This window comes from Coloeus monedula (genome assembly GCF_965178545.1).
Source record: "Coloeus monedula genome assembly, chromosome: 2".
In the NCBI taxonomy this organism is placed as follows: domain Eukaryota; kingdom Metazoa; phylum Chordata; class Aves; order Passeriformes; family Corvidae; genus Coloeus; species Coloeus monedula.
Window position 1 is genome coordinate 83,055,876 of NC_138782.1, and position 15,048 is coordinate 83,070,923.

Here is a 15,048-nt window from a genome sequence, read left to right on the forward strand (position 1 = left end):
GGGTGTCAGTAACAGATGGAACAAAACATAGCTAGATCAGGAACAACAGGGGATATAACCACAGTTTGCTGACTGTGGTAATGTGAGAACTGTCCTGGCTTTAACTTCATCTTTTCTATATTGCAAATCTGAAGAGACACAACAATAAAATTTCCCCCACATTTTTCTGGTAAAGTATAAATGACATGTTTGTTTCAAAATCTGGATTAATAATGTCAGTTCTAACTTTAATTAGTTCAGCTTCACACATAAAGCTGACCCAATTTCCTTGGTAGATCACAAACCTAAGAAAATCTGAGGCCCTGTTTTTGATATTTGATGGCAATGCCAGGCATGCTTTAAAGCAGCCCAAACAGCTCCTTTCCTGCCCAAGCCATGCCGACTTGTTCCTTTTCATCTACTGCATTTCCCTCTGAGTTTATCCAGACTGCTTGTGCAGCCACAAAACAAACCAGAGTGAGGAACTCCACCCAGATGAGCCAAGCAAGGAGGGAGTAGAAGACTTGTCTGGTTTTTGGCTGCATTGATTCCCAGCCATGTCCCACTGCACACAGTTGCTCAGCACAAGGGAGGAATTCTTGTGGAGAAGAAAGGGTATTCCAGCCAGATGCACTCAGCTGAGATAAGGGAAATGCTCAGGGAGGGCTTGCAGCTGCTACCACTTACATCATGTTGACCCACAGCCTACAAAAGTGCATTGCTTGCGCTGGTGGTTGGGTTGGTCCCAGGAAAGAACCTCATAGTTAAGAAGCAGGGTTGCACTGAAACTAGCTATTAATGCCTTAGAATTTAATTTTATGCTGTTAGAGATATAAAAACTCTTTTCAGCCTGGCTGGAATTTCAGTTACCGTGTGGATGAAGAAGATTACCTAGCAACAGCTCTACCCGTTTCGAAGCTGATACAACTGCAGTACAGAGAAGAATAGAAAATAATGAAGTGGGTTGTTTTTCAGGACAAAATGTCTTGTCTTTTTGTTCTCCCTGTTGCCTCTGTGGTAATCAAACTTTGCATCTGAGACAAATAATCAAAACAGGCTTCCTATTTTAAAACAGCATAACCTTGTGTATGACCAGCATTGTGTACATGCTGTTTATACTCATTTGGGCATCTCTGTGTCATTGTTCAATAATTCACATTTAATAAATCATTTTTAGTTCTGTTCACAACTCTTTGCTGTTGTGTAGCAACACATGTTGGCATGTTTTTCTTACTCTCCACGGTAGAGAACATGTATAGGTCGGGCCTGAGTTCACCGAGACTGGTAAGTCTTTCACTGAGGTTTAGAAAGCCTAAAATGTGTGGTGTAGTGAGTCTCTGAAAAAAGTCCAAATATATTTAAAAAATACAATACTGAACTCATTTTAGCAGATCTGACTCCCAGAAAGTAGAAGGACATGTGAAGATTTTTCTCCCAAAGGGGATTATTGAGAAGCTGTTTCTGCAGGGCTGAGCTAGATACAGGACTTCACAAAGTGACTTTTCTGAAGAAGTGTTAACATTTTCCAGTAACACCCTGCACTCTTTCAGCGTATAAAGATTGCAAACCCAAAACTTTAAACTACTCAGAGATCTCGGGAATTCATTTCAGGCAAGTACAGAGTAATTTTCTTACCTCTTTCCCTTTCTGGAAGAGCTTAATCTCTCTGAGTAATTCCCTAAAAGTCCATCTGGACAATGACATTTTCATATCCATATTGAGTGAAGGTTTGAGTGTAAGGATAAGGGGTTTTTTGCATTAATCTTAACTTAGTTGCAGTAGGTAAAACCAGCAGTGGAAAGATGTGGCATAGACTCCAACTGTAGCTGCATGAACAGCAATGTACCATAGGCACTATGTTCTCTGAGGCCAAGTCTATTTCATCATGCCCATCACAAAATATCACTGTTCTGTGAACCCTAAAGCGGTGAGAATGTGAAAGGAGAATAGGAAGTTACACATTCCAAACAGAAATAAAATTTTTCCCTTTCTCTAAGGAATGCTTGGATGACAAGAATTTACGACTTACACAACGTCATTATTTAAAATGGCATTTACCAGTTTATTCTTAAAGTTTTCTAGATCAGTGGTGCTGCAGATGTAGGATACTCCTCCCTATACTTCGGAGTGAGGCTTTTTTGGGAACGAGTAGCATGTGTTCTTGTACAGCTTGTTCCACAATGCATACCAACAGAAAGCGAAACTAACCTCACAAGAGCAATGTTTGAGCATATGATTATATATATAGCCATACATATATATTACCATAAGTTAATTGGTATAGAATATATATATTCAGATTTGATTTTTAAAAAGCCTGTGGGGCTGCTAGGCTGATGCCTCTGCTTCAGTCTGCATTCCCTTCCTTTGCCTTTGGCCAGTTTCTTGGGGTATTTTCAGGACTGCCAGCACCTCTAAAGAGACACTGTGGTCTTCATTTACTTTTGTACAGTATGTTACACATATTTTGTATAATAAGGTCTTAGAAATAAAATCAGATCTGTATGTACTTTCTCAGGTACTGTATTATAGCTCCTACATGTATTATTCTTCACAGGCTATATATTCACATACAAAATCATAGTATATGTATCTATAGGTACAAAATTATGATGCAGGAAGTCCAAGAGAGTGCCTATGGGTAGTAATCTTTTCTTTGTGTGACTGATCACATGAGAAAGATTTCTGCCAGTATAGCAACCCAGATCTTAAATCATCATGCATGCAGGTTTATAGGCTGGAACACTGACCCTCTCTTTGCTATTTCAGGCTGTAGAGGAGTGGTAACTCTAACAGCTACTGCCTGCCCCAGTCTGCCTCCTGCGCTAACCAGGACCTCAGTTACTCCCTTAGTTTTAAACACAGCCTCCAGTCAGGGCAAGCTTTTTACTAACGTGTCCATATTCAGGCAGTAGAGAAACAAGAAAGTGTAGCAACAGAATGCTGCTCTACTTTGTGGAATCCAGTCACTCCCCAGCTCAGCTCCAAAGACTGTGAGTCATACTTTCCACTTAATTAAATTAGATGAGTTTCTCATGTATCATGTCGTACTTTGCCCTACTGCTAGTCATCTGCCATCGTGACATTTTAATTGTTTGATTACTTCATCTGTACTCAAAGCACACTACTATCATATGGTTCATTTTATGCAGTAGAACATATATTCTTCAATGTTACATGTGGATATTTTTTACAGTGTAGATTTCCATTGAAAAATCATCCTTCATAGCTGATGCAAGTAAGGCCTCAGTTGTCTAGGTCAAACTGTAAGAACACTAGAGACACCAGTGTTAGTCTTCCAGGAATGACAGGCATCTTGCTTATAAGCTTGTTGTCCAGCTTCTTATCTCTGATACATCAAACACACCATCATTTCAGCTGTAAAGGATCAATAGCAAGGCATCTTGTTTTTCAGGCCTGCAAATCAGTGCTTGAAGTCACAACTGTTGTCTCTCTTCAAGCACACCAACCCTCTGGACAGACACTTTCTTCCCAGATAGATCTGCTGAGTAAATCACCTACAAAGTAAATCATCTGCCATGTCTGCATGTCTTCATCTAAGACTGGTAATGTCCCCCCTCGCAGTGTGAGATGTACACGTCATCAGTGCAGCACACACGTGTTTGTTTGGTGGTGCAGACTGATAGCCTGGTGATTATGCCAAGCATGATGCCCAGTCCAGGGACCTGAATTTAAAGCAGCTCTGTCCCAAGCTCCCTCTGTGCTCTCTGCCCATACAGAGATTCACTCCACTGATTGAACTAACGCTGTGATACCTTAAGAGGCTTGAGCTGAAAGGAAATTTCAAGATTTAAATACACTTGAAAGAAGGCTGTATATATAGCATCCATTAGTTGTTAATTTTATTACTCTTAGGAAAAGGAGGGTGTAGTCTATATTCTACAGAATGTCTGGGTTGTCTTCTGTTTGAAATTTTAAGAACTGTATCATAACCTCGCACTACGGAATGATTCCAGGAGTTGATTTTGCTATTTTTTGCTGTTCCCTATTTACTTTGGACAGGAAAAGTAACTGTACTTTAACTTCCATCATTCCAAGTTTGTGAGGTTGTGGTGCCCCCTAATGTCCCAAAGACTGGTAATTTTGTTGCTGACTTTCCCTCAAAGCTCTCTGTAGGAAAAACACTGTAAATGACATTTTATTTTCTCAAATATATTGCAGCACTCAAAGCTTTGTTTCGACACCCCTTTTTCATATTGTATACACATAAAGAATAAAATCACTTTCTTTTTAAATCTTATTTTCATTTTCAAACTTGAAAACAGTTTGTCTCAGAAGTTAGATACTTAAGTATTTCCTGACACCAAACAAATAGGAACTGATTAAAAAATGTTGAGTTCCTAGAATTTTCTTTTGATTTTTAAGAGTCAGTGCATACTCATACATTTTTAAATATAGAAGCCTACATATGTATTAGAGAACATAACCATAAGCAACCATAATATTAACTTCCACTGAAATCTAAAACTATGCTTTAATTTTACAATTTTTAGTTGTTTTTTTTTCTTATGATACCATTAGAATATCAGTACTATTGGAATAAAACACAACTACAGTAACAAAGTTAAAATACCAGTACTCACCCATCCCCACACAAGATTCATGCATGCTGAAATCAGTCATAAAGGAACATTGCACTCGTCAGTCAGTTTGCCATACCATTAAACCAAATAAGCAAGGAATAAATAACTGAATTAGTAAATAAAACCCATATTTTTCTGTGTTCCATGTACTTACAAGCTTATGGCATCAAGTCTCTTTCCAGATGAACACCTATACCACAAAGTGGAAAAATAATATTATATGAATCATGTTTGCATAGTTAGCTTCTTTCACAACTACTTTCCCTTAACTAAATTCTTTTGCAATCTCAGTTTAGCAAGTAATCTGTTTGTTGGGGGCTTTGTTTTTTTAATAAATGTATTTACATTTCTTAAAGATAAAGTCAGAAATGTCTGTTTCATAGAGCATCCCAAGGGATGTTTTTTTATTACATTCATTATTACTTTATGAACACATGGAAAATAATGCTTACTGAAGCAGTAATAGGGTCGTTGACCTGTATCACCATAGTAAAGGGCAATACCACGTGTTCTTCCTTCAGGCAAAGTACCTAATTTATCCATTTTCTGTAGAACAAGTAACTTACATTAATATTAGAAGTAGCTACATAATTTAATGACATTAAAAGTGTGAGATTATTCATCAGCAACAATATGTGCAAATGTTCATTATGTAATTTGGAAAAAGAGTTAAAATGTGTGTCGGTGTGTGGTTCCTTTGTGGTATTATTTTAATGGTTTAAAGTCTAGGAAGAACAAGAACTCAGCTCCCCAGTACCTAAACCAACACAGCTGAGATGAAGCCAAATTAGTGATACCCATGGCACAGAGGATGAACTGCATCCTGGGAAAATGGCTTATTGATTGTAGTGTCTGCTCTGCCAGGAAAAGGATTAAAATTGGTGGCAGAAACCAGAGTAAGTACAAGTACAAGCATTTAAGTACCTCTAAGATAAAGGAAAATGGATATACAGTAAAGAGGAAATGTTACATCATAGACTATTAACACCGCAGTTGTTTTCTCAAGGCAATCCTTGAAATGACCACTACGGCCATCCTCACACTCCTTGTTCAGACACAGCCATGCCAGCTTTGGAAAGTCACAGGAGAACATGAGGGACTTGAATTCCTGTGGTGGTACACCAGAAGACTCAGATTAATTGTTAGTAACACCACAAAGGCAAGCAGGACATGCCTGTTCACAGAGTGTTTGATGTCACACACAAACATCACCTAATGCCTACTTAAATAGTTTCGAAGTGTCTAATATGGCAAAGTCCATATATATGGATATACCACGTAACATCAGCTGTAGGCAATTATTTGCCCTGTGCACTGCTAAATAAAATATACTCTCTGTCCTAGTATAACCCTCCCATTTTAACAATATATTATATATATAAAACATGATATTTCTGATCTGCAGCTCTTACACTCGTTTAAAAGCCTATCAGAATCTTAAATCTAGTTCATGATACCATTTTGTACTAATCTTCCCTCTGCAAATGGTTTCATTCCTAATTTTGCCATACTGCTGACGTTCCTGTGCGTTGCTCCCAATTTACTGGAATCAGATACTGAGTATCTTGTGGTTGCTCTTTGCTTCTCACTCTTTCTGAACATGCCTTGCACTCCAGTTTCCCTTTCTTTTCTGGCCAGTCTTCGGCACCACCTGGTGTCTTACTTGTTGCCTGTTTGTTCTGTAAAGGAAAATCAGCACCTTATTTCAAACAGCATAAAGTAACAATATAATGGAAGTGCATTTAGCAGTTAATGAAAATAATATGATTAGTCTTTCACTGTAGCAAGACCTTCAATTTTAGCTAGGATGAGATGATTAGTGTCTGATGATAACAAAAGCCTTAGAAGACAAAATTCAGAAACTTCTAACATAGTATGAGAACCTAATGACTCAGTTATGCAAACTACCTAACTGATACCTCAATTACTATGAGAGGATATTCTAGGGAAGAAACCATGTCTAATAAAATCCAGTTATAAAACGCAGGAAGAAAATGTGTAATGAAGTTTGTAATAAATTCTAGACAGATGAAATTTTTCCCATAGTTTTAATGTATTCACAGAACCTAAGGGCTTCCTATTTTATCTGTTCACACAACTCTGGTTAGTTCTGCAAGCTGTGGCATCTACTGACTTGCAAAGGCAGCACACCTGGCTTATGGCAAAACAGAAAGTCCAGACAGAGCAGTACTGAAATGTAAGTAACTGGAAAATTAGGTACAAAAATAAACTATTGCTGTTGTTTCCTAATGCTTCACTGAAGCCACCTGTACTGGTTTTGGCTGAGGTAGTTAATTTTCATAGTAGTACCTTGCAGGGTGCTGCATTTTGCATTTGTGACCAAAAAAGTATTGGGAACACTGGGATGTTTTAGCTAATGCTGGATAGGTCTTGCACAGCATCGAGACCTTTTCTGCTGCTCATGCTGCCCTGACAGTGAGCAGGCTGAGGGTGCACAAGAATTTGTCAGGAGACACAACTAGAACAGCTTGTACAGCAGACCCCAACTGACTGAAGGGATATCCCAGACCACACAATGTTGCTCTCAGCAATAAAAAATGGGAGAAGGAGGAGGAAGGAGGAGGAAGGAGGAGACATTTGGAGTTACGGGTTTTTTCTTCCCAAGTCACCTTTGTGAATGATGAAGCCCAGCTTTCCTGGAAATGGCTAAATACCTGCCTGCCAATGGGAAATAGTAAATCAATTCCTTACTTTTTCTTATATTTATCTCAACCCCTGAGCTTTCTCACTTTTACCCTTCTGATTCTCTCCCCCATCTCCCTACAGGGGGGAGAGAGCAAGTGGCTATGTGGCCTTAGTTGCTACAGGAGTCAAACCAGCCCACAACTTAAATATTCCTTTCACATGGACAAACACTGCCAGGCTACAATTCTTCAAATGAGTCCATGTGACAGACCTCTTAAAGCCCCTGGAGAATTTTCACTGGCATTCTGTTATGGAAACAAAGTTTTTGTTAAGCACACCTATCTGCATGCCATCTTCTTGGGTGTGCTTTTTCACAAAAGAAACAGAGGACCCAGGTATCTCTGCTACACTAGCAAGCCTGTTACATCCAGATTAGAATAAGCTGCACTACTAGAAAGGTCCACCTATTTCCACCTCCACTTCTGGCTACAAGGGAACATACGGCAAAAACTGAAAGCAGAGGAATTATGTCTGTCCAAGCCTCCAGCTGTTCTCAGCTCAGGCCATTCCTACTTCAGTAGGCATGGATTACATTATCTTTCAAGTTGCTGCTTAGTCTCCCCTAAGACCTGTGTAACCTGTGCATTTGCAGCAGCCTTTGCCAGCTGCTCCTGTGGCTGCACAGACAATGCCCCCACCTGCTTCTAACTGAGCTCCTGTTACTTTCCTGTAGTGGCTTCAAGGTGCTCCCTCAGAATCACATAATCAAGTAGGTTGGAAAAATCTGAGATCAAGTCCAACCCATGATGAAACACCACCATTTCAACCAGACCATAGCACCAAGTGCCACGTTCAATCTTTCCTTAAACACCTCCAGGGATGGTGCCTCCATCACCTCCCTGGGCAGCCCATTCCAATGCCTAATCATCCTTGTGAAGAAATTCCTCCCAATGTCCAGCCTAAACCTCCCCTGATGCAGCTTATGACTATATCCTCTTGTGCTACTGCTGGTTGCCTCAGAGGCGAGGCGGAAACCCAGCTGGCTACAGCCTCCTCTCAGGGAGTCGTAGACAGCGATAAGGTTTCCCCTGAGCCTCTTTTTCTCCAGGCTAAACATCCCCAGCTCCCTCAGGCGCTTCTTATAGGACCTGTGCTCCAGCCCCTTCACCAGCTTCGCGGCCCCTCTGTGAACAAAGAGGAGAAGCTTGTAGCAGTTCATGACCTTACCCCTTCCCTTCCCTCCCGAGGCTGAGGAGCCCTACTTTACGCTGCCCTCTTCCCGGCCGGGCACCACCCCTGGTCCCGGAGCCCCGGAAGCGGAAGCGGCTCCCGGCGCTCCGTGTGCGGCGGCGACCGAGGCGGAGCCGGGTCTGAATGGAGGCGCCGCGGGCGAGGGGCCGCTGAGCGCCCCGGGGCCACCCCGCACCCTGCGCCCCCTCCCTGCTTCCCTCCCTCCCCCCGGGGCCGCCCGGGCCCCGCCATGTCCTACAACAAGATCCCGCCGCGTTGGCTCCACTGCCCCAGGAGGGGACAGCCCGTGGCAGGTGAGCGCCCGGCCCAGTCCGGCCCTGCCCGGCCCCGGGGCGGCCGTGGGGCGGCAGCGGGCGCGGCCCCCTCCCTTGCGGCGCTCCGCTGCCCGCCGGTCCTGCTCCTCCTCAGCGCCGGGGGCCGCCGCGGCCTCTCGCTCTCGTCCCGGCCGGAGCTCTTTGTCCCGGGGCTACGGCTGTGCCATCCCCCCCCTCTCCTCCCCCGTCCCCGTCCCCCCTCCGAGCTCCTGGCCGGTGTTTGTCCCGGAGCTGACTCCCGTAGGGAGGCTGTTCTCCTTAAAGCCCGGCCCGCAGCAGCGCTCTGCCTTCAGCGCCGGGCTCGCCCTCCCTTCGGCCGGTACTTCCCTCTGACACGGTCCCATGCAGGGGTACAGGCCCTCTCCTGTCCGCTGGAGCCTTAGTGCTGGGCTCTCGCTTCGCACTGGTTCAGTTTCGGGCTAAAACTTTTCCTGTCTGTCACGTCTGATGAGAGAGGCGATTGCCAGGCATGCAGAAGGTGCCGTACTGGAGCTGCTTAAGTTGATCAGAGTCTTGGAGCATCTCTCTTACGAGGAAAAGCTAAGGGAGCTGAGTTTGTTCAGCCTCGAGAAGAGGCGACTGAGAGTGGACCTCATTAATGTGTGTAAATGTCTAAAGGGGGGTATCAGGAAGATGGATCCATGCTCTTCTCAGGGGTGCCCAGCAACAGGACAAGAGGCAGTGGGCAGAAACTGATGCACAGGAAGTTCCACCTGAAGAGAGAGATTGTGAGTCTAAAGCTTATGAGAGATTGTGGAGTCTCTCTTACTGGAGATATTCAAGAGCCATCTGGCTGCAACCCTGTGCCATGTGCTTTAAGATGCCCTGATAGAGCAAGGAGGTTGGACCAGATGAGCCTCTGTGGTCCCCTCCACCCTGACCGATTCTGTGATATCAGTCCTCTATGCAGCCTCTGCCATGTTTGATTCATTTTCCTGAAGGCTCTGAACTCTTTATTTTTGTCGATTTTTTACTCTGCTGACTGACAGTGCCCTTCCAGTCACCAGTGTGTTCCTGAGTTCTTTAGCTGGAAAATGAGTTAAAATGTTGTACTCCACTGTTACACTTGTATTTTAGGGTTTGTCAGTGGTTGCTGCCTTCTTGGATATTCTTGCCCATAATGCACTGTCTCGGTTGTTACTCAGAGTCTAGTCTTCTGGCATCTAGTGGCAGTGAATTCTGTATCATCTAGACACACATTTTTGATTGTGTGTTAATTATCATACTGACTTCAGATGAATCTTTCCTCTGCTGCCTGTTATGAGATAAACAAACATCTCTCTTTTCAGTTTTCTCAAGTTCTTTTCTTTATAATGCAAGCAATTCCAACCCCCAGTTGTTTTTTTTTTTCTCCAGTATTGTCTAGTTTTCACTCCTTTCATATCCCTCTCTGTGATAATGTAAAGGTATGTTTTCAAAACACAGCACATGCTATTCAGCGTTCTATTTTAACTGGCACTGTGCCATGATTTGCTTAATAGTTACAACTCCCATGTTTTCCATCCCACATTTCCACATCATCTTACTTTTTTTTGATGGCAGTTGGTTGTGGAATGAAAGACACTGATGACTTTATTTAGAACCTAATGAGACATCTCACTAGGTTTAATCTTCAGTAATCATCAATGCATTATTTGGCATTTATCAGTATATAACATCAGTTGTTATTTTGTGGGTTAGTGGTTTCCCTCAAGTTTCTTATACTTCTCTGAACTTGGCTCTATTAAATAACTGTGTTGTTGGATTGTTCCTGTCCGGTATCTCTTTCTTCTGATTGTGGCCACATGCATTACTTTGTATCTAATGAGAGAGATTTGACAGTCTAAGCCTTTGACCATGACAAAAACAGACTAATGATTCTTTATTCTGTGTTTTTCTTCTCAGCAAGTTCTTGATCTCTGTTAGTTGTGGCTTTTGTTTGTCTGTCTTTTGAGCCATGGTTTCTCAGAAATAGCAACCTAGAGTAAGCAAGAATGAGGGTCATTAGCGTGTCATCTGCTGTGCCATCACTGCTTGTGTGTTTGTTTATTCAGGAACTGCAAGGTAATTCTTTTCCATTCCATGTGATCATGCAGAGGAAGTTAATGCACAGTAAAAAAACTGAAAGTGCTTGGCATGTGTTCTCATTCACCTGGTTTTTTAGTGTTTTACTGTGTACAGCTTATCAGAAGTAATAGTATGCCATTGGTCTTCTTCCCTTTTTTGCTATTTTACGTTCAAGGACATCTAGCAGTTTCAAGGGAGAAAATTTTTAGGGTGTAATTGATGTTGGTACTATCTCCTAAATGTGTTGCATTCAAGTTTTAATTAGTGTTTAAATCAAATTTCTAAGCACCTGTATGCAACTTTATTTCCTTCAGATTGTGAGTTAGTAATAATGTTGCTAAGCAAGGTTTGTATGGTTTCTGTGGACTGATATTCATCTAGTGTTTGATCATGATGCTTTTGTCTTATGGTTGTGGCATCTAGAATTTCTGGATGACCTCAATACAAGTACTAATGAGGCCTGAAGCTCTTCTTTTGGTGAGATTGGGTTCATTCAGGTTAACAGGACTCTATCCTGGACAAGGATCTACATCTCCCATTATTTTCCAAGTCCACTTCTTTAAATATTGGTAGTTTTCTGCCACTTTCTGTTTTTATGGTACAGCAATTTCTTGGAATCACACATTTTCACATTTATTGCATTGTAGTAGAATTTCAGTCATTTTGATGAAAAGAGCTTTCTCTGAATGCTTAGATCTGAAGTGATCAGTTTACTTCAGCCTTACTGCCTTGGCATCACCATCTCTGCAGGTACCTGCTTTTCATGACCGCTGAAAACCCATTGTCTTTCGATTTTGCCATGGAAAGTGGTAGCAAGATACTGAAGACAAGTGTCTCAGCAGTGTTTTCCAGCCTCCTTCTATTGATGCATGTTAGTTAATCCTGTTCTAGACATATATGTAGCATGCAAAACTGTGGGATATTATGAAACACATCCATGCTGTGTATGAGAAAGCACCTTAAATAAGAGTAATGCTTCTGGTTCAGGAAATTTCTGAGCTATAGCTTGTTGTAGTTGGGGAGAATAATCTGATGACTGATTGTCATTGTTTTACTCTCTTTCCCAGTTGTCTGTTACTGGCCTGTGTTGGTGATGACATACTAGGTCAAATGGATGCTTTGAGCCAGCCTAGTTTTCTTGAATCAGAAAACTGTTACTTTTTAGAGATGTTAGGGTTTTTTAATTGTGGATCTTACTGTTTAATTTTATTCAAATTTACTTAACCTCAGTCACTTTACCCAGTCTAGCCTTCCTAATCAATGCTCAATTTAAACATACCATGGTCATACATAATTATGTATGTCATGTTTTGTGTTGATAGCTTCATGTCACAGAAAATTAGGCTACATTCAGAGTATTTTTCACTGGTATGCTCTAGAATTTAAATTTAAAGATAAAAAATGTGGTAAAGTTAGAGCATGTATATGTAGAAAATGTGATGTCTTACATTGTTCACTTTGATTTCTCTCAGATTTATCCACTTGATGTCTGTGCTCTGATATACTGGGCTCTTATTTTTAGAATTTTTACCTATTTTTCAGCCTAAAGAAATACCAACTGTTAGACAGGTAACTAATTTGGAGAATGGTTTTTAATAGCCACTTTCCAAAACTGTTTGACAAATTTGAAGTTAATTGTGGAGTAGGTAATCATTAGCTGTCAGGACTCCAGTAACATTTTGAAGCTAATTTGGTAATTCTATTGAGGTGTTAGAATTAGTGTCATAATTTAGTTTAGATACTCAAATGACTTGGAATGCTTTGATATCCATATTAAGTGTCGCTTTGTTTTTGTCAGATCACCTAATTCAACATACGATTTTTTAATCTTCAAAAGCTTACTCAGGGAGGTTTGAGTTGCAGTCAGTTGTTACTACATCACTTCTTTAGCATAAGATGTCAGGCAATACTGTAGAAGAGACAGTAGCCATTGCTTCATTTAGACTTGTCCATATTACTCAAAAAGTTTAGAACTCTTTTTTAGAATTGTAGCTTAGATATTCAGTAGCTTAATGACGCTTAATGAGAGGCTTGTATGCACACAGGGAAGGAGGGTTTTCAGGCTTCTGTACAAAAACCAAATAGCAGATTTGCCAGTTGGAGAAGAAGAAATTGGAATTTATAAAAGCTGAGCACCTAAATACTTCCAAAGATCTGTGTTTGAGCTTTGGAAGTGATCGTAAATGGGCTCTGTATGAAATATTCATCACTTCCACAGCTGTCTGTAGGTATTCAAATGCTGCAGGGGATGCTGACTAGCCTACTTTGTCTGTCTTTTCTTGTCAATGAACAGGAATGTATTTTGGTTGCTCAAAAATAAATCAGAGTGCAAATCAGACGCTAAATCAAGGTTTGCTACTAGGAGGAGAATGAACATGTTCATTCCCTGTTCCAGAAGATGGAGAACAGGAGAGTCTTTGGTGTGACTATACAGTCTCTAATCAGATGCTGCAGGAAACAGTTGTAACCTCCAGGCATTTTTCCAACTCTTCTCTTTTCCCAGCATTCTGTAAAGGATGGTGGTTTTCTTATGTAACCATTGACTCTTTTGTCAGTGCAGCTCCGTTTCTTGAGTGCCTTGGCTAAAAAGTTTAGTTACATTCTTCATGTTCTATAATGAATGAGTAGATGTGTTAGTATGGGTGTGACAAGTGGCAAAGTCAAAACACTTTCAGGCATGATGTTGTTTTGCAAAAATTAGGTGATTATAGATTTTTGTGTTTAGATCATGTAAATTTAGGATTTGCATAATCTCAGTCTGTACAGAGGAATATTACAAGTTAAAGTGGAAGGGCTAATAGAGAGAGAGGCTGAATGATGGTGTTGAAGGTGACAAGGAACACAAAGAAGCAAGGAAATTAGATAGTTGAAGAAATGAGGAAATGGAGAGGAGGTATCCAACCCAACTGCCTTTACCAGGGTGGATGGAGGGTGTATAACTGTTGGGATGAAAAGTCAAAGGGCAATAAAGTGAAGTTTTTCTGACAGTCAAACAAGTTGAAGTGACTATAATTTATTACTGTTTAATGTGAGTGTTGATCACATGACAGAATAACTCTCCTGTACCTGTAAATTTTGGAATGGTCTCAGGTGAACAGTGAAGATGTTTGTCACATTGCTCACATCTAACCTGAGCTAACCAGTTGCATAAAGCTTCATAGTTTCCACATCTGTCTGTCTTCTGTGGTTTCTAATGTCTTTTTCATGGAAGGTAGATGCTTATTTGAGACATAGAGTGTTGATAACGTTTTTTTTGCAGGGATGTTTACTGTATGTTATATTTGCAGCTAATCAAAGCTGATGTTTACATGATTGGATGACAAACTGTCATTTTAAAATGCTATTTTCATGTTTTTAGCTGTACTGAGTTTAAATTTTCTATATTCTGTTGTGCTGTAGCTCCCCATCTTAAATCACGCTAAAAGTTAGCTAAAAATGTTAGATTACTGTTTTAGATTAAGTGACATGTATTTCCTTTAACCTTTTAAACTTACTTGTGAATACTGAGAACTCATAACTAAAAAACATTCCAGTTCACTGTTGATAGTACTGTTTCTGCAGTTATGTATTATTGAAGATGAATGTCTAAGTCTGCTGAGCATGTTGCTTTGAAATTGCTAAGTTGTAACTGTACATATGAATAAAATACTGCAAAATTTGATTATCTTTCATAGGGAAGTTTTTACCTTTGAAGACAATGTTAGGACCAAGATATGATGAACAGGTTGCTGAAGAAAATCGTTTTCACCCGAGTATGTTATCCAACTACTTAAAGAGTCTGAAGGTAAAGTTATATTTTCTAATAATTGAAACATTGCTTTCATTATTAGTGTTTACTCAAGTGTTGCTTTTCATGTTTAAGGAAAAAGTGGTCAATGGCTTTGTTTGGGGCGCCTGTATAGAAATTTTTTTTTTGTTTGTTTACATTTCCAGGTCTTCTCTGCAAATTATTAGATTTCCAAAAGTGTTTTCTTACAGGTTAGAATTCTCGAGACTAAACAAATCCTGCTCCCTCAGCTGTTCCTCATAAGAGACCCTTCATGAGCCTTGTTGCCCTTCTCTGGACATCCTCCAGCAGCTCAGTGTCCTTTTTAAAGTGAGGGGGCCCAGAACTAAACACAGCACTTGAGGTGTGGCCTCACCAGTGCTGAGTACAGGGGGACAATCCCTGCCCTGGTCCTGCTGACCACACTATTGCTGATACAGCC

At 40.8% G+C, this 15,048-nt stretch overlaps 1 protein-coding gene across 1 annotated transcript in view; it reads left to right on the top strand.

Moving 5' to 3' along the window:
- The first annotated feature begins 8,653 nt into the window (after positions 1-8,653).
- RNGTT (RNA guanylyltransferase and 5'-phosphatase) overlaps positions 8,654-15,048 on the top strand; it is a 172,100-nt gene continuing 165,705 nt past the window's right edge. Inside the window, exons 1-2 of the mRNA XM_082300231.1 lie at positions 8,654-8,773; positions 14,515-14,624. Of these exons, the coding sequence (XP_082156357.1) occupies positions 8,710-8,773; positions 14,515-14,624 (174 nt within the window). The 5' untranslated portion in view covers positions 8,654-8,709. The remainder of the gene's footprint in view (positions 8,774-14,514; positions 14,625-15,048) is intronic.